At 35.7% G+C, this 22,868-nt stretch overlaps 1 protein-coding gene across 1 annotated transcript in view; it reads right to left on the reverse strand.

The window, feature by feature from the left end:
- DCDC1 (doublecortin domain containing 1) overlaps positions 1 to 22,868 on the reverse strand; it is a 419,738-nt gene that overhangs the window by 326,070 nt on the left and 70,800 nt on the right. The window contains exons 7-8 of the mRNA XM_045808577.2: positions 18,973 to 19,066; positions 275 to 441 (exon numbers count right to left, since the gene is read on the reverse strand). Coding sequence (XP_045664533.2) covers positions 275 to 441; positions 18,973 to 19,066 — 261 coding nt within the window. The remainder of the gene's footprint in view (positions 1 to 274; positions 442 to 18,972; positions 19,067 to 22,868) is intronic.

Below are 22,868 nucleotides of genomic sequence, written 5' to 3' on the forward strand. Positions count from 1 at the left end.
TAGAAATTCCACATAAGGAGTTGCCTTCGCTTTGCACAGTATGCAGCAAGAAAAGATGAGACATATGACATCCCATACCAAAAGACAGATACAATTAGCCCCATTATTGTTGGCTTTGAGATTACAGAAGAAGCATTTTGGCTCCCTAACGGGCACTGAGTTCACAAAATACATGTCACAGTTTTTTTATGACACAATGCCAATCATCGCCTCTATGCAACCAAGTACATTTTAAAACACATAATAAAGCAGTTTTTAAAGAGGGATGACTCACCTGTGTATAATATTTTTTTGCAGATTTTAGTCGTTGGTACAAGGCCAAAAGAACTCCTTGGATGTACATCTTAGCTCCTGAGGGGCTGAAACCTTCTCCCTTAGAGACCCAAACTGGTCCCCGCAAAGGTGTGATGGAATTTTGCAGGCATTTTTCAAGCAGAGGAACTATGCAAGAAAATAAGGGAAAATAAATTCTTTTGACCCAACTGAAATGCACTGCCTGGAACACAGCCCCAATACCAGAACTAACTCTTAACATCTATTATTTATATCTGACCTGGGTTAAGTCTTACAGAGGCAATTCCTGCATTACTAGTGGCCACCATGAAGGATGTATTTATATTGAGACACCCCCCATGCAAGACTCATAAGCTTTGTGAGCACACCTGAATAGTTCTGAAGTGTGCCTAACTAGCTGCACAGAGTGTCATGGTGTGCACTGATTGCCTTATCTTCTCATTTATCACAGATGAGTTGGAACCAACCTTGCTGAAATCTACTTGCATTGTCCTGATAAAATTGTAAGATCCATGTTGTTTCTGTATATAGCTTCCCATAGAGGAGTCTATATATCTAAAACATCACATCTGGAAATTATTCATAAAATATAATCCACACCTTTATAAGCCATCTTATTCAAGTCTTTTCACTGCCATTACTTAAATAACCCATAAAACAGGGTGGCAAGGCTGTTTAAAAAATAAAGGGAATCTTAAGCAAGCATTTTATCGTACCTTTTTGTTTTTAAGTTTCTGGGATATAAGCCAGTCAAAGATTTAGGAAAGCTATTCCAGTACCCGTTTTGTAAACAGATAGAAGATATTTACTTGTTGGCCCGTATTGCAACATCTATACTAGACTTGACAGACATGTTTATACACTTTTTCACACGATTAACTTATAAAGTCTTTCTAGTGTAAAATAGTCAAATAACATGGCAGCTAGCTAACATTTTTCAAGATTTAATTTCCCTCTGAAATGCCAGAAATAAAGAAAGAAAAAAATATCTTAGGTACATTTGGGAACCCAGAAAAATGAAAGGATATAATTTTTAAACTCGGTCTTAAGTATACACTTGTGACACAATATAAACATACAAAATAACTATATGGCTTGGCTACCTTATTCTGATACACATTTCTAATAGAAAAGAAATTAAATAGATCACCAGCAAAGAAAATAGCTCCTAGCTCCGTGCCATTGGTTATGTTATATGTGGCATATTTTATGCAGAGAGGCCTAGCGTAGCAATCTGGAAATTGAATTACAATTAGGTTCAGCTGAGCTGCTGAGCCGCTGAGTTATGCAAATGGCCTTTGCTACTGGTATTCTGCTGAATTTTGCTCCTAATAAAAAGTTATGCATTTTATGGCGCTAAGTTCTACAACTCTCTCCCATAGCACAATTTAAATTCTTTCTAATATATTCAACACCAAGGAGAATGTTGGAAATAGAACTTAAGCTTTTCTAAAACTACTATAAATAGAGTTAAAAGAAAAATATGACCCAATGACTATTTAGACATCTTTAGATGTGTGCATGAAATTCACTCATCCAGCCTCAGAAATTAATTCCTAAAAATTCTCATATCAAAACCATGTTTATACTGGAGCAATTACTTCTCCCTATTAAGCTTTATCATAACAAATACCACAAGCTTTTTAAAAATATAAGATCACATATACTATAAAAGAAAGAAAAAGAAAAATAAACTTATTTTTAGAATTGTAACTCTTCGATCTTTAAAAAAAGAATGTATGGTATAAACCAATCTTGATTATAATTTTTCCTAAAGAAAACTAGCTTAAGAATCACCAGTGCTTTTAGTTAACTGCTATAACATTCATACATTACTATGTGTTGGGCTTTAATTTGTAAACTTTTAATCTTACATTCATTGAACCTATTACAGTTTTTTGAACATGGAAAGGCATTGCATAAATGGCTATTAAGTTCAAATAATTTTAAGTAAATTGAGAAGTAGGTATAAAGTTGAATGATCTACATCCTAGATTTAATCTTGAATTTAAACCTGAGAACATGTTCTCAGATTCTCTAGTTTTATAGCCTTATTCATCCATGCTTGCCACAAAATAACTTTCAAATTCTTTATTTCAGCCCAAGGAATTCCAAAGTATAATTTCATAGATCTTCTAATACAAGTTCCATTTTTTGCAGAGTTGTGTCCTCTTAAATAAGAATTTAAGAAAAAAATATATATATAGCTTAGGAAAAAATACAAATTATATCAAAATGCAAGCAATGTCAGAACTGATGTAGGATGGAAAATAGCTCCCATGCTCCACATGATTTATGTAATTAGGAATACTATGGAAACCAGAAATAGCAAAGCAAAGAAAGCAGTATTCACAAGCAGGTTTTATAAGGGACTTCAGAATCTGCTCTGAACTTGTTGAATAATCTGTTCAGTATTCCAGAATCTCCCTGCTGGAAGCAGGGTCCTCATTATAACCACAAGAGCGCTAATAAAGGTTAGCCTCTGAACCAGGGATTAGAAGGCTCTTTTCTTTTTGGGAGCTGCAAACTAGTAACTTTGATGATCTTCTTGAAAAGGAAGACAAAGCACACTCCAAGAACAAACAATGTTTCCACTAACTAGGAAGGTACAGAAAACATAAGAAAATGATATGCCCTAAGTACTGAGAAAGGAAGTATAAATAAGCCTAATATATTTTAAAATAAAATTTATTAATCAGTTAGAATTAAAGAATTCTCCATAAAAAGAGATTGACCTAAAATGATAGTTTTGAAATATAATAGAATAATTGATTAAAAATAAGTCAACTGACTTTTCAACCCCAACCACAGATTTTTAACATGAGTGTGAATAATATTTTTTAAGCATTTTAGTGGATATTTGTAATATTCTATACCAAAGACAATTCGTAAGTGTTCTTAACCAAGCGTTTTGTTTTATATAGAGTTCTCTTTTACTCTGTTTCTGAAGCTAAGTGCATTCCATTAAAGAAGACTATTGCATAAAGATGTGCAAAAAACAAAGGCAATTATTTAGAAAGGACAATAGACACTTTTCAACCTTGGAAAAAGCATAAACCTAGATGGTACTATGAGCTAACAAGGCCCATGAGAGACACTCACTCAAAGAAGGAAAAAAACATGTCTTTCCCAGTGAATGAACTCCAGGGTATTATTTTGTGCATAAACCACGAGTTTCTCCTTCAAACTGCTACTCAGAAATATTGCCTCATTCAATAAGTTTAGCCGGTTCCTATTACCCTATATTCCTTTAATTTTGGTGTGCATAGGTACACACAGCATTTCTTCTGAAGCTTAAAGCCTTTATTACAGGTGTTCTATCTATTTGCTCCTATTTACATAATTGCAACCAGAGCTTTGCTTTTCTGTAATTTCAGTATTTTCATTAAATAGGGCCTCAACATTTTTATTAGATAAGTCGTTTGGAAATTAATCATTCATTAAACTTATCAATATACATAGATCAGTCAAATGTGATCATTCCATTGGGGTCATTGCCACCACTGGAGAGGTGTGGTTATGAGGATGATAATAGCTTTTTATCCATTTTGTTTATTCTCAAGTTATGACTACAGGGCAAATAAAAATGAATGCAACAGTTTCAATGCATTTGGAGTTAAGACTGAGGATGCTGAGTAAATAGATCATGTGACTGAACTGAAAGGAGTAATGTTCCTGGTATAGTATTGAGCATCATGGGTAAACAGATCATATAATTAAAAGTAGTGGCTATATCAACTTCATAACTATCAATGGATACTTTTCTCACTCATGCTGCTCCATTTCCCTTGCATTTGTTCCTCCTTTTTTCCACCTGTGAATATATTCTTGTCCTTCAAGGTTCCTATCAAATGTTACATTCTCTGGCAAAATACCCCATGTTATTTAGACAGAATTAACTGTTCCTACTCTATGTTTCCCAGAGCATTGTTTGTAATTTTATTTTCCCCTTACTGATTTGAATTAATCCTTATCTTCTCCACTCCCGTTTCCATCCTCCAGTAAATCACAAATGCTTTAGGGTTTTGAGGCCACACTGGTTTTGGGGGTTTGGTAAACGTGGTGCTCAGTAAATGTCTACCAGACAAATTAAAAGTACTTTGGATATGCTGTGGACAGTCTTTTAGGTAAGTTTTAAGATCATGAGTTCAACGTATGCACAAAGACCATGCACGATGCCTTAGAATCTGTAACTTTCTGTGACCAAATGAACATTTGATCAAAGTTTAATAACTGTTAATATGCCAGAATTTTGAAGCACATTTAGAATATGTACAACTATTTTGTCATAATTCTCCTTATAAAATGATCTTGAAGACTAAGAAGGAAAATAATTACAAAAGAAAATGATACAATTTGGCAATGAAGCATTAACAAGCCAGGAGAAGGCTAGAGGTGGGTATTTAAAGTCTTGGAAAAGCCTCATGTGCTCCATCCTACCCTGTCATAAATCATGCTACTATGGGAAAAAGCACACAATAAAACCTATGTAACAAAGCAAAAATATTAGGTTAAGGTCAAAGTAGATACTGTGAATAATAAAAATGATACCCTCTAAGAACACCAAACACAATGAGTTCAAAAGCTATTCATAAAAAAGAAGCTGTTCAGCCTTCAAGAAAACCTTATACTAAAAGCACTTCATCATTGATAAGAAGCTTGAACTTATTTGGGTTCATGATGGCAGCAGTACAAGAACTTTTGATAAGGAGGCAAATATCTATAGAAGAACCACAAAGCTAATGGAACTTACCAAGTAGAAATAGACTGGAATGTCTGTCAAGCTCTATACCTAGAGAATATACATCTCTTTCCAAAAGCAACATCTTACATTAAAAGAGATACTTTGCTTACTCATTTGAACCTACTACAGAAAGCTAAAAAGAGGATTTTTTAAATAATGTATTTTTAAAAAGCACTGGAAATAATCAAAGACTTTAATAACCTGCTGTGAATTCAAATTAAAATTCATGCCAATTAAATATCCAGAATCATAATTTACATAATACAGTAATTTTCACATTTCAGTCAAAGTACATGAAACTATGAGAAAAAAGAGCACTGCCCAGAGCATAATTACCTATAAAGAAACTTCTATATGCTCTTTGGCAGCAAGTTTCAGATCTCAGTCTCAAAAATACTCAGTTATTGTTTAGCAGGACATCATTTGGAAATTTCCCAATTCAGTTGGAATTTATTTTTTAAAATGAAGTTTATCTAAACAGTCTTTTTTGGATGAAACAAAGTGAGCTCTGTAAAGATACTAAGATTTGACTGCTTCCCAACCAGGAAGTATGCCTGGAGGGAGTTTGAGTTACTGCCAAGGTATGTGTGTGTTTTAATGCTCTTTATCTAGCTTTAGGTAATAGTTGGAAAGCTCCTGGTCCCTGAACAACCAGCAGATACCACTCAAAAGCATGGTCTGCTGGGAAGATTGAATGATATAAAGCATACTGTCTCCAATGTTGCTTGATTTATATCAGTATATTTTTATTCAAACAAAACTAAACTAACAGCTGCTGTGTACTTTTGTTTATGTGCTATATGTCAAATGTTATTGTCCCTAAGGTACTTATGTTAAAAGATTTAGCAGTCATTTTCTTAAATACCGATGCCTACCCAAATTTGGATTTTTCCTCCACTGAACAAAATGACAAGCACACGATTGCTATACTTAGAGCAATCTTTCACAGCTGCTTTAGTTTTTCAGTGATCCTATTAAACTGACGGCATATTGCCTGTGGGGTCTACAGTGTTATAATACTGCTCTAAGAGACATTGATTTGTACGATAGGATCAAACAGAATAGGGATGCATTGGGGAGAAGAATTTCATAGGTCATATTGTTTTTACCTGAGTAAAATTTAATTTAGACACTGTGACCTTTGCAGAACACCTGGTTATTTTAATTGCTGTTATGTGGGTGAACGTTGACATTGGGGCTTTGAAAGTATGAAATCTTCAGTCTCCTCTGTTTTGAAAATGAATCCCGAGTCATGTCTTTTCTTAAACTGAACGAAGTAGCTGTGCATTAAATATGCTGGCACATCTTCTGCTTGAGCAAGTGGACCGAAATGGTGTGAATTGTTAATGCCTTGCTGCTTTGGTTCACGGCTTGTGATTGATCATTTGTAACTATATCTACTCCTTGTTCCATGAAATCAAGTATGGAGTAATGGGTTCATCAGATTTTGGGGTTAAATTGAGAGTGAAGAGGTACTGTGTGTGGAAATAAGAGTTGCCATGTTCAGGGCTGGCCTTGTAACAGCATGGAATCTAAAGGCGATATTCAAAACCACTTCACTCATCATACGCTTACTGATTCTGAATAGGGCCCATTTGCAGGGGACATTTGGTAGTTTTCCAATACGCTTTATGCCTCTTTCTACTTCCACCACCATGCACATCTTTTTTTTCATACATCCCAGGAGCACATTGGTAGAACAGGTCAGCATACACAATTCATTTATTTAAATAACTTGATTTATACAAGTAGAAATAAGCTGGGATTCTATTGTGTCTTGCCTTTCCCCTCAACAAAAATAATAGTGTGTGTGTCTTTGAAAATACAAGTGTTTTGTGAACTCAGTTCCTTGACCATCTTAAATATTTGATATTTAGTAATAATATAAAATAATTAAATTGATATATGTACAACTTTATGGTTACTTAAACAAATACTGAGAATTAACTATATCTAATCTATTTTATGTGCTTATGGCCTATACCAATACATAGTAACTGAATATATACAGCCTGCTTTTTCAAACTTTAAAGTTCTGTACAAAAATGTCTTATCTTAGAATTAGTTTAGGAAAATACAATACATGGAACTTAATAAATAAAGCCAACAAAAACTAGAAGTAAAGGCCATTAGAAATGTCAGTATATAATTGTTTGCTGTAATAACTGATACCTTTTTTACATTATTTTTTATTTTTATTACTATTGAGAAAAGCTTAACCCAAATTGTGTTAACTGAGGCACCACTTAACTTTTGATCCAGTAGGAAAAGATGTAACAGAAAACTTAGTAAAACTCAGGAACAAAATCAAATATACAAAGCACTTACATATATAAGTAACATCAAAAGCAAGCTAATTGTAAAATGTTTCTTTTTTTTTTTAAGGTTTTATTTTTAAGTAATCCCTATACCCAAAGTGGGGCTCAAACTTACAACCCCAAGGTCAAGACTCGCATGCTCCACCAATTGAGCCAGCCAGGCACCCCAAAATATTTCAAAATTCTACTGTTACATTGTAAAGTAACAACTAATACAAATCTAAAAAAAAAAAAAAAACCATAGCTGGATTATTTTTCCTTTTTCTTTCTTACTTTTTCTCTTTTTCTTAAGTCTAAAAGCAGGAATAATAATACCTGGCATACACATACTTAATTCAGACTGCCCTAGGAATCAGATAATGTGGGTAAAGATGTTTTGGTCTCCTTTGATGCAAATGCTAAATTAATATATTACATTTAAGTATTTTACTTAGGATATATATATATATGTAATAAAAATTTTAATATATATATGAAAATTTTATATTTTTAAATGTGATAAGCTAAAAAGTCTTAATAGTTTCAGCAATTATAATGGAGAGTTCCTTTTTGACATTTATTTCTCCCCGTTTATTTCACAAAAGTAGAATCCTCTATAATTAGCATTTTTACATATTTTGTGTACTGTTCCATCTCTTCTGAAAACGCTTATGGGGAAGAAAGCCAATCTATACTGAGTCATATTCTTCTACATGGAGAGCTTTGTTAAAAAAAAATTGTTTTATAACAAATAGTAACAATTAAGCTATTTGTTTTCATTGGTAATTATACTTACATTTTTAATAATGAACCTCTAGGATCACTGACACGTCATTAAAGTCAGGATAAGATTTTTGGTTCAAAGACTGAGAAATAAGAGATTAAAAACAGAAGCTAGAAAGAAAGACAAACTCAAGGAGAAGACAGAAAGAGCAAGGACTTGGTTAAAATATTACATAAATACTGAAGCAACTTTAGCCCAATGAAACCTGGAAGTGATGATCATATCATCATGAATAGAAAAGAGAGTCTATGTTTTAAAGACTTCAAAAGGGAATTTCTGACAGATTTTAAAGTGTCTCTGAGCAGATTAGACTGCTCTGTGAATGTTCATATCACACAATTCTGCATTCACATATTTAATAAAAGATGACAGTGATCCAATTATAATGGGAGTTCTCCAACTGCCACCAAAAAAACCCTTTTTTAAAAAAAAAATCAAGCCGTTAAAAATTCTTAATATTGTCTATAGATCAATAGTAGAGATATAAATCAGTGATTACTTTCTGCTTTTGTTCAGCCAACAAGAATGGCCCAAGTCTGATGCCTGGAGGTCACGGGGAGTCACTGAGGGCCATGTATAGGGCACCTTGGAACCAAGGCAAAGTCACAGGGTGCACAGTCCTAAGCGAAATCTGAAGACTTCTCTGAGAGACATCTTTACCACACGAACGGGCTCTTAACTAGCTGCCTTTGTATATTCCAATGCACCTTAAAGAGATTAAAGGGTTGATTCATAACCACCAGCATTTGGCATCCCTCTTCAGCAAGAGGCCTGAAGTTTTACATTTCATAAAATATGAGAAATAAAGGTAAATAGGACTGGGACCCAATGATTGAAAAGAGACAATGTAGTTAATTTTAAAGAAATTAGGGGTGCCTGGGTGGCTCAGTCAGTTAAGCATCTGCCTTCGGTTCAGGTCATGATCCTGGAGTGCTGGGATTGAGCCTCATGTGGGGCTCCCTACCCAGTACGGAGTCTGCTTCTCCTTCTCCCTCTCCCCTGCTTGTGCTCTCTCTCTCTCTCTCTCAAATAAATAAATCTTTTTTAAAAAAAATTAAAGAAATTATTGTACCCATAGCTTGATCTTAATTCCCTGAAAAGTTCTAGAAGAGATTATAAGATGAATGGTTTGTGAATTCTTAGAAAAATAAACAGTAATCACTAGGACCCATATGGAGTAACTCATATATTAAATAAACTCATATATTAAATAAACATTTAAGGAACAGAGAGGGAGATTCTTGGGGTAAACAGAGAGACTCTTGGGAAATTCTTTACATGGGGCTTGACATCTCTAACATCAGTATATAACTATTATTTCTTCCAATGGGAAATAGATCCCAATAGACTACAGCTACCATCTATTATCCTTAAGCAAGGACGTACTGCTAAATCTGTATGTCTCTTCCCAGATACATAGGTATATCTGCAACAAAGCAAGAGAACATACAGTGTCTGCAAACCTCCTGTTTAGGTCCTCTATTTAGAATTCATGATTGCTCTTCTTTGATGTTTCTATTTAAAAATGATAGAGAAGTGGGGCACCTAGGTGGCTCAGTAGGTTAAATGTCTGCCTTCGGCTCAGGTCATGATCCCAGGGTCCTGGCATTAAGCGCCATGTCAGGTACAGTGCTCAGTGCAGAGTCTGCTTCTCCCTCTGCCCCTGCCTCCCCCTACTCGTGCTCTCTCTCTCTCTCTTTCTCTCTCAATCACTCTCTCTCAAATAAAAATAAATAAAAAGTTTTTTTAAAAAATGATACAGAAGTACATCACTTAGCATCCAAAACAAGGCAAGAGAAAGTTAAGAGTGGATGCTGCCTTGGATCCTAATTTCTTTCCTGGAGAAAGTAATAAAAGGAATCAGAATGAACACAAACACACACAAACACACAGTTGTCCCTGTACGGGGCTTGACTGAAGGCTGCAGGCTATATGTATACTCTTCTAAGTCACCTATCTTAGCTAAGAAAGCAATACCACTTACAAACCCCAGATTATCTGGACCATTGCAGAATTCCACATTTAGCAGAACAGAAGCAGTAGTGATAGCAATAAAAGAGTAGTCCTAGGCATTTTTAGGGCATAAAGAAAGAGAGAGAAGCATCTGACTAGACACCTTCTCAGTGTCTTGAATTTTCCACTCACATCAAAGTCATCTAAGGGGGCACCTTGGTGGCTCAGTCGATTGAGCATCTGACTCTTGATTTCAGCTCAGGTCGTGATCTCAGGGTCATGAAATTGAGCCCCATGTGGGGTTCCGCACTTAGTGTGGAGTCTGCTTGGGATTCTCTCTCTTCCCTCCCTCTCTCCCTTCCCCTGTTCATGCATGCTCCCTCTCTCTCTAAAATAAATAAATAAATAAAATCTTTTTTTAAAAAAAGGCATCTATGTACAATGCTTCCAGACAAGGGCAGCATCCCAAATTTTTATACTATTTTATGATTTGGCCCTGAGTTAAACATGGGAATACAGACAAGACTACAAAATCTCTGTCCTCATGGAGCTTAGAGTCTAGAGGACAGATAGATATTAAATAAATAATTCCCCATGTAGTTTTATGAATTACAATTGAGACAATTAGTATATACAGGGTGCTGTTAGTGTAACAGAGATATCTGTCCTAGACAAGGGAGGAAAGTAACACAGGAGCAAGGCAATGTCAGGAAAACATTTCAGAAGAAGAAATATTTAAAATAAGACCTCGAGATGAGTAGGCAATAGCTTGCAAGGAGGATAGCGTGAGAGAGAATCCAAGTAAAGAAAACATTATATGGTAAGGTACTAGGGCATGAAGAAGAATAAAGTGTTTGAGGAACAGAAACGAAAAAATAAGGTGACTTGAATGCAGAGATGAAGGAGCCAGTAGTACTAAGTGAAGACGGAGAAATTGGGTAGGGACCAAATCATAAAGGTCCTTAAGGCCATGATAAAGATTTAAGCATGAGTTCAGTACGAGAAGTTATGATAAGTTAAATCACTTTTTTTAAAAGATTTTATTTTTAAGTACTCTCTACACCCAACATGGGGGTTGAACTTACAACTCCGAGATCAAGAGTCACATGCTCTTGATCAGTCACATGCTCTTGATCGGTCACATGACTGAGCCAGACAGGCACCCCCTAAAATCATTTTTAAAAATAGTGTTACTAGAGTGATAGTGTGTCTAAGTTGGAGATAGGTAAGCTTATAGATTCATAACTACGTGAGCAGCCATATCCATGGAAGATTACTATAAATCTGAGGCAGGAACTCTATTAACACGCTAGAGATCTCTGTTTCTAATCGTGGCATAGTTAACATTTTTTTAAAACATTTTTATCAATAACTTAGTGTTAAAATTGGTATTCAGACCACATTTGTAGGGGAAAACAAAGATGGAAGAAACTGTTAATCCCTAGATGACAAATTAAATATCCGAAAGATCTTATAAGGCTAAACTACTTAATAAAAACCTGGTAAGTAGAAATTTCATAGGAATCAATGTATTATGTTCTGTTCACATATCTATAAAATCAGCAGTACAAGTACAGGATAAAGAAGAAGTGGCTTAAAAAGCAAATTGTGAGCAAAACCTTAATTTAGATCAATTATCTGATGTATCTAATAGAAATAGTAACGCAGGGGTGCCTGGGTGGCTCAGTCGTTAAGCGTCTGCCTTCGGCTCAGGGCATGATCCCGGCATTCTGGGATCGAGCCCCACATCAGGCTCCTCTGCTGGGAGCCTGCTTCTTCCTCTCCCACTCCCACTGCTTGTCTCTCTCTCACTGGCTGTCTCTGTGTCAAATAAATAAATAAAAATCTTTAAAAAAAAAAAAAGAAATAGTAATGCAATTGTGGATTATATAATGATATGGAAAAAAAAAAAGCAGGGGACGTGAGACAGCTTTACCTATCACTGATTGACCTGGGAAAATATATTCTAATAAATTATGAACATTTATGTTCTAAATTTCAGAAACCCAAATTATGGCTTCACCTACAGAAAGGTGGTAGATTTATTGTAAAAAGAACACTTCATCTGCTTCAGTTACGATAGAGAAACAACTGAAGAAAGTATTACACATCTATGAAACAGATTTGCTAAAGGAATGGAGGAAAAAGTAAACTGGTTTTAGTAGGCTCCACACCATGGGGCTTAAACTCATGACCCTGAGATCAAGAGTTACATAATCTACCATTTGAGCCAGTCAGGTGCCCCTAAAGTGGTTCTAAAATATGCTTCAATCTAATGATCAGAAAAAAGCAGTGTATGCATGAAAATAAATAAAAGAAGACAGGTTTATTTAGCTGGAGGAAGCAAGAGATCTCCTAGACTAAAGGTAACTCTCTGATCTACACATACATTTTTATTGTATTTATTTATTTGTTTGAGAGAGGGGGAGAGAGAGTGCAAGAGGGGGTTGGGGCAGAAGGAATCTCAAGCAGAATCTCAAGCAGACTCCACACTGAGCGGAGCCTGACCCCATGACCTTGAGATCATGACGCCAGCCTAAATCATGGGTTGGGTGCTTAACCAACTGAGTCACTCAGGTGACCCAGAACATACATTGTGAACAGATATGAAAAAGAGGAACTGAAATCCTCAAGGCCAAATATGAGGGTATCCAAGTCTAACTACTCTTAAAGAGATTATTATAAAAGGGGGAAATACTGTAATTATTACAAATTCACAAACAGTAACTGAAGCCCAGTGAAACTCACCAGAGAAATAAAGATCTCGAAGACTAAACTCAGAGTTATCCCCAAAGGAGGAAGAATCAGCAAATACTGTGAAGAGGCAACATTTATATTACAGATAAATTAATAGTAAGAGCAATTCGAGAATCTCTTTTGAGGATGAGACAATTATCCAAAGAGGGCTCATGAAATCTGAATAAACTGGAGAGGGGAATACTAGGAAGATTAATGTCAAATACTCAAAAAAAGTATTCAGTGAACCCCCCAAATTTCTGGATCTAAAATTAAGAAAAGGCAAAGGGAAGACGAATTATATTACAGAAGATCCAGGCACAGCAATAACAGATCAAGAAGTCAGATCTAAATTAGATGTTAGACTGTGGGAAAATACATCCTGGGTAGGATTATTTAACTCAGGGAGGTGAAAATGGGTAGGACTGGTTTGAACAAAGGATGATATTGACAAACTTGGAACTTATTGACTTCATATCTCTCACTATGTGAGGCCCTGCAAGAAAAAGATCTACAGGAATATGTTAGAAAAACACAAGAATGAACCAAATAGCAAAGGGAAACTAAAAGAAAAGAAAGACGTCCACTGCACCGAGCAATGCAGCCCGAGCCTGTTAGAGAAGGGAACCTTCTGAAAGGAATAAGAGTACAATAGAGACAGATCCTAAATACCGTAGAAAGAGGGAAGACTAGGAGCATTCAAAAACTGAGGAAAGACCCTGTCTACAGGAGGAAATGATATTGTGCTGGTCCTCGCTGAACACTAAGACCACGAGGCTCAGAAACATAAACAGCCACTTCAATTCAGTAATCCATGGAGAGAAGTTATTCTTTAATGGGAACCAATGTGAAGATGAGGGGGAAGCTGTGTTCACAAAGTAGGTTTCTTTAGCGTAAATGATTCCATAGCCAGAGGCCATGACAGCAGCTGCTGTGACCCAGGATTGAAATTATTGCTCCCAAGGCAAGATGGATGCTTTGCCACTAGAGAGGGCCTACCCTCAGTTCAGTATGGGGTTCAGAAACACGGGACTCAGAAGGAAAAGAATATTAAGATGTTTGGGATACTTTACAAAGGCAAATAACAGCATCTCAAACAAGTGCTGGGGCTGCCACCAACGTAAATTCCCGAAAGCTGCAAGAATGCAAGAGTATCCTCTTTGAGAATAATAATAACAGCAATGATGACACAATATTATAATATGCTGGGGCACCTGCCTGGCTTAGTTGGTGGAGCATATGACTCTTGATCTCAGGGTTGTGAGTTCGAGTCCCACATTGAGTGCAGAGATTAAAAGTAAAATCTTTTTAAAAAGTGTTACATAATGCTTACTAAGGCTTAATTATTCTAAGGACTTTCCATTTAATTCACTTAACCGTTACAACAACCTATTAAGGTAATTAATTTCATCCCTACTTTATAGAGGAAGAAACTAACCCCTTAGAGAAACTAATTAACCTGTCTCAGGTCATACAATAGATGGTGTAACTAGAATTTGAACTCTGGTTCCAAAATCAGAGCACTTAACCAATACTTTATGCATCCTCTTTTTAGAGAAGAGACAATGTTACTGGTCAATTTTTCCCTCAAGATATAAATCATAATACTATAATTAATGTCTTGATGGGAGACTGCTTCCCAACGTGTTATGTCATATGTCACAGACCCTGCCCAACAGCATGAATCAACCAGTATCGTGGAAAAACTGAAATGAAGAATGTTTTCTCTTGCCTTCCTGCACTTAGTTTCTGTGATGGTCTTTGGCAGCAGTCACATGGGTCTGGATCATGCCAAACATAGGGTCCTAGGAACATCATTTTGCTTGGAATGGCCACATTAGAAATTGGGGATTGGCTTCTGTTCTGAATGTACCAGGTATAGAGATGATGTTGTGATCATCTTTCAGTTTAACTGGAATTAGGGCACATGAGAAAGTTGGTGTAGATTCAATTCAATTTCTTAGTCCTAAGGGATGACACCCACTGTGGGAGCCCAGAAGGTAGCTGCTGGAGGAATTCCAGTTCAAACTAGGCATCCTGAAGTCATCTGGCTGACACTGGGAAGAATAAAAATTAAGGACTTTAATTTCTTTGAATTTTAACTTGAGGAGTTGGAACTTTTATTGGATTTTAACTCATAAAGGTAAGATTATTTGATTTGGGATTTGGGATTTTCATTTCTTTGGAATTTTATTCTCTGAATTTAATTTCTTCACAAAAATTTCTTAATGGACAAGAGTTAACATTCAAGTTCAGGGTATGTTTTTGGAATTTTGTGATTGAAATACATTGATCCTGTCATTTGATCTCATTGCATTGTAGAATCTCTGAAGAACGTGTCAGAAAATAAATAGCTACTTTGGACAGTGCCACTACGTATAATTTGGGGTGGGAAATGTAATAGGAAGTGAACATTCAGTGTTCAGTAGCATGGCCTTGGAGCCAATTTAATTATATTCTAAGTCATTTCAGAATCTTCTAGTGTAAATTTCATACTACCCACCAGAATCTAGAAGGGTCCACACAGGAGTGGGGTTTGGTTACTGGAATAAGAGACTAAGGATCTCCTTCCTCAAGAGAGAGAGTGACTTCTCTGGTTCACCATTAATGGAATAACTAAGCCAAAGAAGCTAAGAGAACAAAAAGTTAGGAAATGTTAGGGGGAGTGAGGGTGTTATTAAACAAATCTACCAAAATCTGACACTATCTACATGTTCTGCGACTGTTATGTGTTATACCAAACAGCTCAACAGGGGAATGATGTCAGTACAGTACAGAAATTTGGTTGGTGAATCTGTGCTTTTTTCCTAGGCAAAGGAGGCCAACAGAGAAGGAATAGAATTCTATCCTTTGGCAGGAAAGAAAAAAGACTTTATCTTGGCTGTAGCACTGGGGTTCCTTGTAGGACTCTGTAGCAGTTTTGCTTCCTCCTGTGCCTTCATTAAAGGAAGCCCCACTGGCTCAAACCTCCAGTTGATTTCCATCTGCATTGTCTCATCCTCTGTTGTTTTTGTGCAGTTTTAATATCTTCTGAAGCAGCACTCTGAGATACCTATCCAGGCTCTTTACAGTATCTCCTAAATTAATGATTGTTATTTAAGTTAGTATTCTGGTTTTAAAGGTGCATAGATTTTGAATGATCTTCCTCAACGCTATTATTTTCATAGCCTTGTAATTTTGATGGGAGTGATTTTGCAGAATGCATTTTTTGTATTAGTTCTAGCAGAAATGCTGTACTAGCATGTTGACCACATATAGGAATACGGCATTTTTACACAGTGGATAGTTCTCTTCTAACCTAGAAGGAATAGACTTTTGTAGGAGCCATAACTAAAGAACTTTTCATAACTTTGTAGGAGCCATAACTAAAGAACTTAACAATATAAATTTCTTTGTTAAAATCTTCAATGGTTCAGTTGTTCCTGGGTGGCTCAGTTGGTTAAGTGTCTGCCTTTGGCTCAGGTCATGATCCCAGGGTCCCGGGATCGAGCTCCATGTCAGGCTCCCTGCTCAGCGGGGAGTCTGCTTCTCCCTCTGCCTGTCTCTCCCCAGCTTGTGCTCTCTCTCTCAAATAAATAAATAACATTTTGAAAAAAAATCTTCTATGGTTTAGAAATCTAAAAACATACACAATTTTTAAATCCCATGGGTTTTTAAGGGTTTCACTAGACTTGATAAAGTAAAAGTTTAGGGTCATGTCAATTGGGCTCACTCCTCACAGCATAGGAAGAAAACCTTCAAAGCATATCTAATTCTAAATAAGCAGCATTTGTGTATCTTTTACTTTTTAGTCCTTGGTACAATTACACTTCTAATCTGTCCCTTTAAATAAAAAGTAATTGCTATTATCTTAACGTTAGACACGATTTTCTGATCTGACATAAAACAAGCAAACAACGAGTCATACATCAAATGAGAGTATTAGTGGTTATTTAAATTAAAAGGTAACTATCACATAACACTTGACCTTTTCCAATTTGAAGTTCAGAAGACCATCAAATATAAAAGTTTAGGGACTTCAATCATTTGATGTACGAATTATACTAACAAACAAAGAAAATAGAAATGCAAAAATTTAATGTTAAGTGACTAGAGTGATACAGACTGGAAGTTCCTCCAACAGGATTAGCTTCTTTGAGTATGTTAAGTTTAGTGAACTTGTTATGCTTCCACATGTTAGTAGTTGCATAGGCTAATTTCAGCTGGCATAAGCTTTTATAAGTATGCAAAAACACAGGGCAAGGCACGCATTAAAATATGATAATAGCACACTTCTGGGACACGTGAAGCATGAGGCACGAATCTGAATGCCTCTGGCATCCATGAAGCATCACACCTCAGAGTCAGAGCTTTTATGTTTTGATAAGTAATTCTGTTATACCACATTTGGGAGGGGAAAAATCAACTTTCTAAATATAAATCTTTCCCTTTAACCAGAGTTCCTTATAGTTTCAATTCTAACGATTTATTCAAATACCATTTTTAAATTCCCGGTGAGCTGGAAATAATTCAAAGCTAGATAGGGTCTTAAGAAAATGTGTTAGTTATTTATTTTATTAATGCAAGTTTAAGAGTGATTACATAATATTGTTGATCATAAAGATCATTTTAGCCAGTGTGATCGGGGGGACTGCAAGAAAAAAGAAATAAACTTCAATAATGATATTTCTATCCTCTCCCCCAAAAAGACCATAAGGAAGTGTTCCCTGTGTTACATATGTCTTATAGGTAAATAACTAGCTAGATAATGGGTGTGTCTACAGAAGACTTGAAATCTTCAGATTAAAAACTCCTAATAAAGTGAAAAATAATTATCATACTTAACACAAACATTAAAAATGACCAAGAAAAAATTGATTTCCTTTCTAAATACACAAACACACATACAATCCTTGGCAGAAAAAAAAATTTAAGAGTTATAACAATAAGTATCAAAATATAATAGTAGTCACTCAATAGTATTAAGATGATAAAGCCAGTAAAGGTTTGTTTTTATATAGTACAAGCAAAGATATTAGAAACAAATGTAAGTACTCAGTGTATCCATATCCTTAAAAAACTTAAAGCTTTCTGGATCTAGCCTTGCAGTTTAAGTATGCCACTTAATATTCTGCCCTCTTCAGGCATATGGAGTTAAGGCTTAAATGAAGTGATAGGATATAAGAGTAGTACATTTAGTAGTGCTAACAGTAACACTACTAAAGTAATAGCAATTACTACTGAAGGAATAAAAAGTAAATTTAAAAAAGTAAAAAGTAAATAATAGTAGCAATTACTACTAATAGTAATTTAATAGCAGTACAAATATGGAATTCACAGTATTTTTGCTTTTAGAGACTAGCAAATCAGTGCTTTTAGAAATACAGATGGAGGTCTCATATTTTGACAAAGATATACAATGAAATTATTTTAAAACACATTTCATAACCTTTGACAACCTCTAGAAGTTAACCAAAACAATTAAAAAATTTCTGAGAACACACCAGTATGATTTCTCAGTTTTCTCTTCTGAAAGCTGTACACCATAGAAAATGCCTATTAATTATGAAAATTCATCAATTGCTTTTGTTTATTAAGTGATAGCTTACTAAAGTTAAAATACTGATGATTTTTTTAAAATCTAAACTTAAGCTGTGCTATAGGCTGAATGTATATGTCCCCTCAAAATTCAAATGTTGAAACCTAATGTGATGGTATTTGGAGGTAATTGGGTCATAAGGGTGGAGCCCTTGAGAATGGAATTAGTGTCATTACACAAGAGACCCCAGAGAGCACCCTTGCCCTTTCTACCAATAAGGACACAGTCAGAAGATAGCAGTCTATGAATCAGTTAAGAGGCCCTCAACAGACAATGAATCTGCCAGGGCCTTGATCTTGGACTTGGACTTCATAACTATAAGAAATAAGTGTTTGTTGTTCAAGCCACCCAGCCTATGGTATTTTTGTGATAGAAGACCAAATGGACCAACACATGCTGAAATAAAGATTTCTCAAAACTTAATCCCTTTCATAATTTCCTTTTGTGTATGAATGACATATTTAGACATGTTAAAACTACACTTTTATTATAGCTGTTTTCTTTTTAAATATACAAAGTAAAAACAAAATTATGTAAGTGCCTTTTGAAATGTTATCATAGAGTTAATAAAATCTTTGTCACTTACCTTTTGAAATATCTTTAATTGTTCTGCCATACAAATCATAAAGATATCTGGCTGGCGAATTTAGGTTCATTCTCATTGTGCAAGTATCTAAAACCTAACCGGGAGGGAAAAAACGTATAAGTAATTTATTACAGTAAGCTCTGGCTAAATCAAATAAATAAAAGTCCTTTCTATACTACATGGCTATAAAAATTATACTGTAAAATAAAACTTGATGATTTAGAAAATGTTTCTAATATATGAAAAGAAAAAAAAACAGTTGAAATTACTAGATCACAATTTTACTTTGAAAACACACAAACAAGGGTGCCTGGCTGGCTCAGTCAGTGAGCATGCAACTCTTGATCTCAGGGTCAGGAGGTCAAGCCCCACATTGGGTATAGAGCTTAGTTAAAAAAAAAAAAAAAAAAAAAAACTAAAAACACACAAACAAATATTAATGAAAAAGAGAAAAGAGGGGCGCCTGGGTGGCTCAGTCGTTAGGCATCTGCCTCTAGCTCAGGTCATGATCCCAGGGTTCTGGGATTGAGCCCCGCATCCAGCTCCCTGCTCAGCGGGAAGCCTGCTTGTCTCTCTCACACTCCCCTTGCTTGTGTTCCCTCTCTTGCTGTCTCTCTCTTTCAAATAAATAAATAAAATCTTAAAAAAAGAGAGAGAAAAGAGATATAATAAATATTAAAAAGTGGTTACACTGTGTTTAATAATGCTAGAACAACGGGAAATTTTTATGTTATTCTGCTCCCAGAATATCATACTCCCAAATTTCAAACTATATCACAAAGCTTTAATAACCAAATTAGTATGGTACTGGTGCAAAAACAGACACATAGACTAATGGAACAGAGTTGAGAACCCAGAAATAATCCCACACTTATATGGTCAATTTATGACAAAGGAGGCAAGAATATACAATGGGGGAAAAGACCGTCTCTCCAATAAATGTATTGGGGAAACTGAACAGCTACACACAAAAGAATGAAACTGGACCACTTTCTTATACCATACACAAAAATAAACTCAAAATGGAGTAAAGACCTAAATATAAGACCTGAAGTCATAAAACTCCCAAAAGAAAACAAAGACATTAACCTCTTGGACATCAACCTTTGCAAAATTTTTCTAGATATGTCTCCTCAGATAAGGGAAACAAAGGAAAATTAACAACTGGGACTACATCAAACTAAAAAGCTTTTGTACAGTGAAGGAAACCATCAACAAAATGAAAAGGCAACCTACCAAATGAGAAAAGGTCTTTGCAAAGGATATTTCAAATAATGGGCTAATATCCGACATATATAAAGAACTCATACAAGGGAACACCCCAAAAAACCAAATAATCCAATTAAAATGGTCAGAGGACCCGAACAGATGTTTTTCCCAAGAAGATATATAGATGCCCACAGACACATGAAAAGGTGCTCAACATCAGTAATCATCAGGGAAATGCAAATCAAAACCACAAGGAGATATCACCTAATAGCAGTCAGAATGAATAGTATCAAAAAGACAAGACATAACAAGTGTTGGCAGGGATGTGGGGGAGAAAGGAACCTTTGCATGCTGTTCGTGGAAATGTAAACCGGGGCAAATGTAAATTGGAAAACAGTATGGAGATTTCTCAAAAAACTAGAAATATAAGTACTATACAATCCAGTAATTCCACTTCTGAGTATCTACCCAAGGAAAATGAAAACATGAATTTGAAAAAATATATGCACCCCTATGTTTATTGCAACATTATTCACAAGCCAAGATATAGAAGCAACCCCAGTGTCCATTGATAGTTGAATGGATAAAGATGTGGTATGTATATATAATGAAATACTACTCAGCCATAAAAAAATGAAATCTTGCCATTCCTTACAACATGTATGGACCTAATGCGTATTATGCTAAAGAAAATAAGTCAGACAGACAAAGACAAATATCATATAATTTCACTTACATGTGGAATCTAGAATACAAAACAAATAACAAACAATAATAACAAAGAGAAACACATTTATGTATATAGAGAACAAACTAGGGGTTCCCTAAAGGGAGAGAGGTGGGCAGACGGGCAAAATAGGTGAAAGAGACTAAGGGGTACAAATTTCCAGTTATAAAACTAGTAAGTCACAGGAATGAAAAATACAGCATAGGGAATATAGTTAAAACTTTTATAATAACATTGTATGGTGACAGATGGCAACTATGCTTATTGTGGTAAGCATTTTGTAATGTATATAATTGTCGAATCACTATATTGTACACCTGAAGCAAATATGTCAGCTATACTTTAATTAAAAATAAAAATAAATAAATTAGGTAGTAAGGTACTTTCTTTGGGTTTTAAATTCTTTCCAAGTGTCCTAAAATCAATTATAAATATAGTCTGATCACAGTTCACCTCAATAACTTATGTTGTTTGGGTACTAAAAAAGTGGAATCAATAAACCACATTTCAAGGTTTCCCATGAGCCTGAATCTCAAGAACTTCTTCTAATGGTTTCTAATATGGTAGAGTTTTCTCAATATTTTACTTTATTGTATTTTTTTAAAGATTTATTTATTTATTTTAGAGAGATAGAGAGTGACAGGGGGAGAAGCAGAGAGGGACACAGGATCCTAGGCAGGCCCCATGCCCAGCATGGAGCCCAACATGGGGCTCCATCCCATGATCATGACCTCAGGTGAAATTAAGAGTCAGATATTCAACTAACTGAGCCACCCAGGTGCCCCTGTTTTCTCAATATTTTAATATCTTGATCTGTCTTGATATAGCCCTTGTAACAATGACCTTTTCAACATCAGTGAAGACTTAAACATGCATCAGTTAGAGGGAAAGTTCTATTCACAGCATAAAAAAGTTAAAGTAATAAGGGATGTTGGAGAGTATTCAGTAACTTCATGCAAGTTTTATTAGGTTTTTGAAAGTGACTCCCAAAACATGAATCACTATATCCATTTACAAGTATATAATACGGGCACCTGGGGCACCTGGGTGGCTCAGTTGTTAAGCGTCTGCCTTCGGCTCAGGGCGTGATTCCGAAGTCCTGGGATTGAGCCCCGCATCAGGCTCCTCTGCTGAGAGCCTGCTTCTTCCTCTCCCACTCCCCCTGCTTGTGTTCCCTCTCTCACTGGCTGTCTCTCTCTCTCTCTCTGTCAAATAAATAAATAAAATCTTTAAAAAATAATAATAATACGGGCGCCTGGGTGGCTTAGTTGGTAGGACATGTGACTCTTGATCTTGGAATTATGAGTTCAAGACCCACACTGGGTGTAGAGATTACTTAATAAAATCTTGAAGGGCACTGGGGTGGCTCAGTCAGTTAAGCATCCAACTCTTGATCTTAGCACAGGTCTTGATCTCAGGGTTGTGAGTTCAGTCCCCATGTTGGGCTCCATGCTGTGCATGGAGACAACTTAAGTAAAATAAAATAAAATAAAATAAAATAAAAGTCTTAAAAAAGTATATAATACATTCCAAATCCACACTGAAAATACTTTGTCTCCCATTTTCACTATTAATGGCTATAATGTACTACTGCTTTTGCACCACCTAGAACTGTTGAAGGATGATATGCATTACATGATTACACAGTACAAAAAACATCTTTCCATTGCTGTTACCACCCTGCCTCCAGTTCTGCCCAATTTTATCCTTAAAGATTTATTTACTTATTTTTAGAGAGAAAGAGAGAGAGAGTGTGTGTTCATGAGTGAGGGGAAGGGCAGAAGGAGAGAGAGAATCTCAAGCAGACCAGAGAGGGGGAAGGCCTACACAGGGCTGGATCCCATGACCCTGAGATCATGACCTGAGCCAAAATCAAGAGTCTGATGCTTAACCGACTGAGCCACTCATGTGCCCCTATCCTTACTTTAAAATTGTAAACTGTAATCCTAGTCCTAGCCCA

The sequence above is a fragment of the Ursus americanus genome, chromosome 24, assembly GCF_024610735.1.
Source record: "Ursus americanus isolate L20-20 chromosome 24, mUrsAme1.1.p, whole genome shotgun sequence".
NCBI lineage: Eukaryota > Metazoa > Chordata > Mammalia > Carnivora > Ursidae > Ursus > Ursus americanus.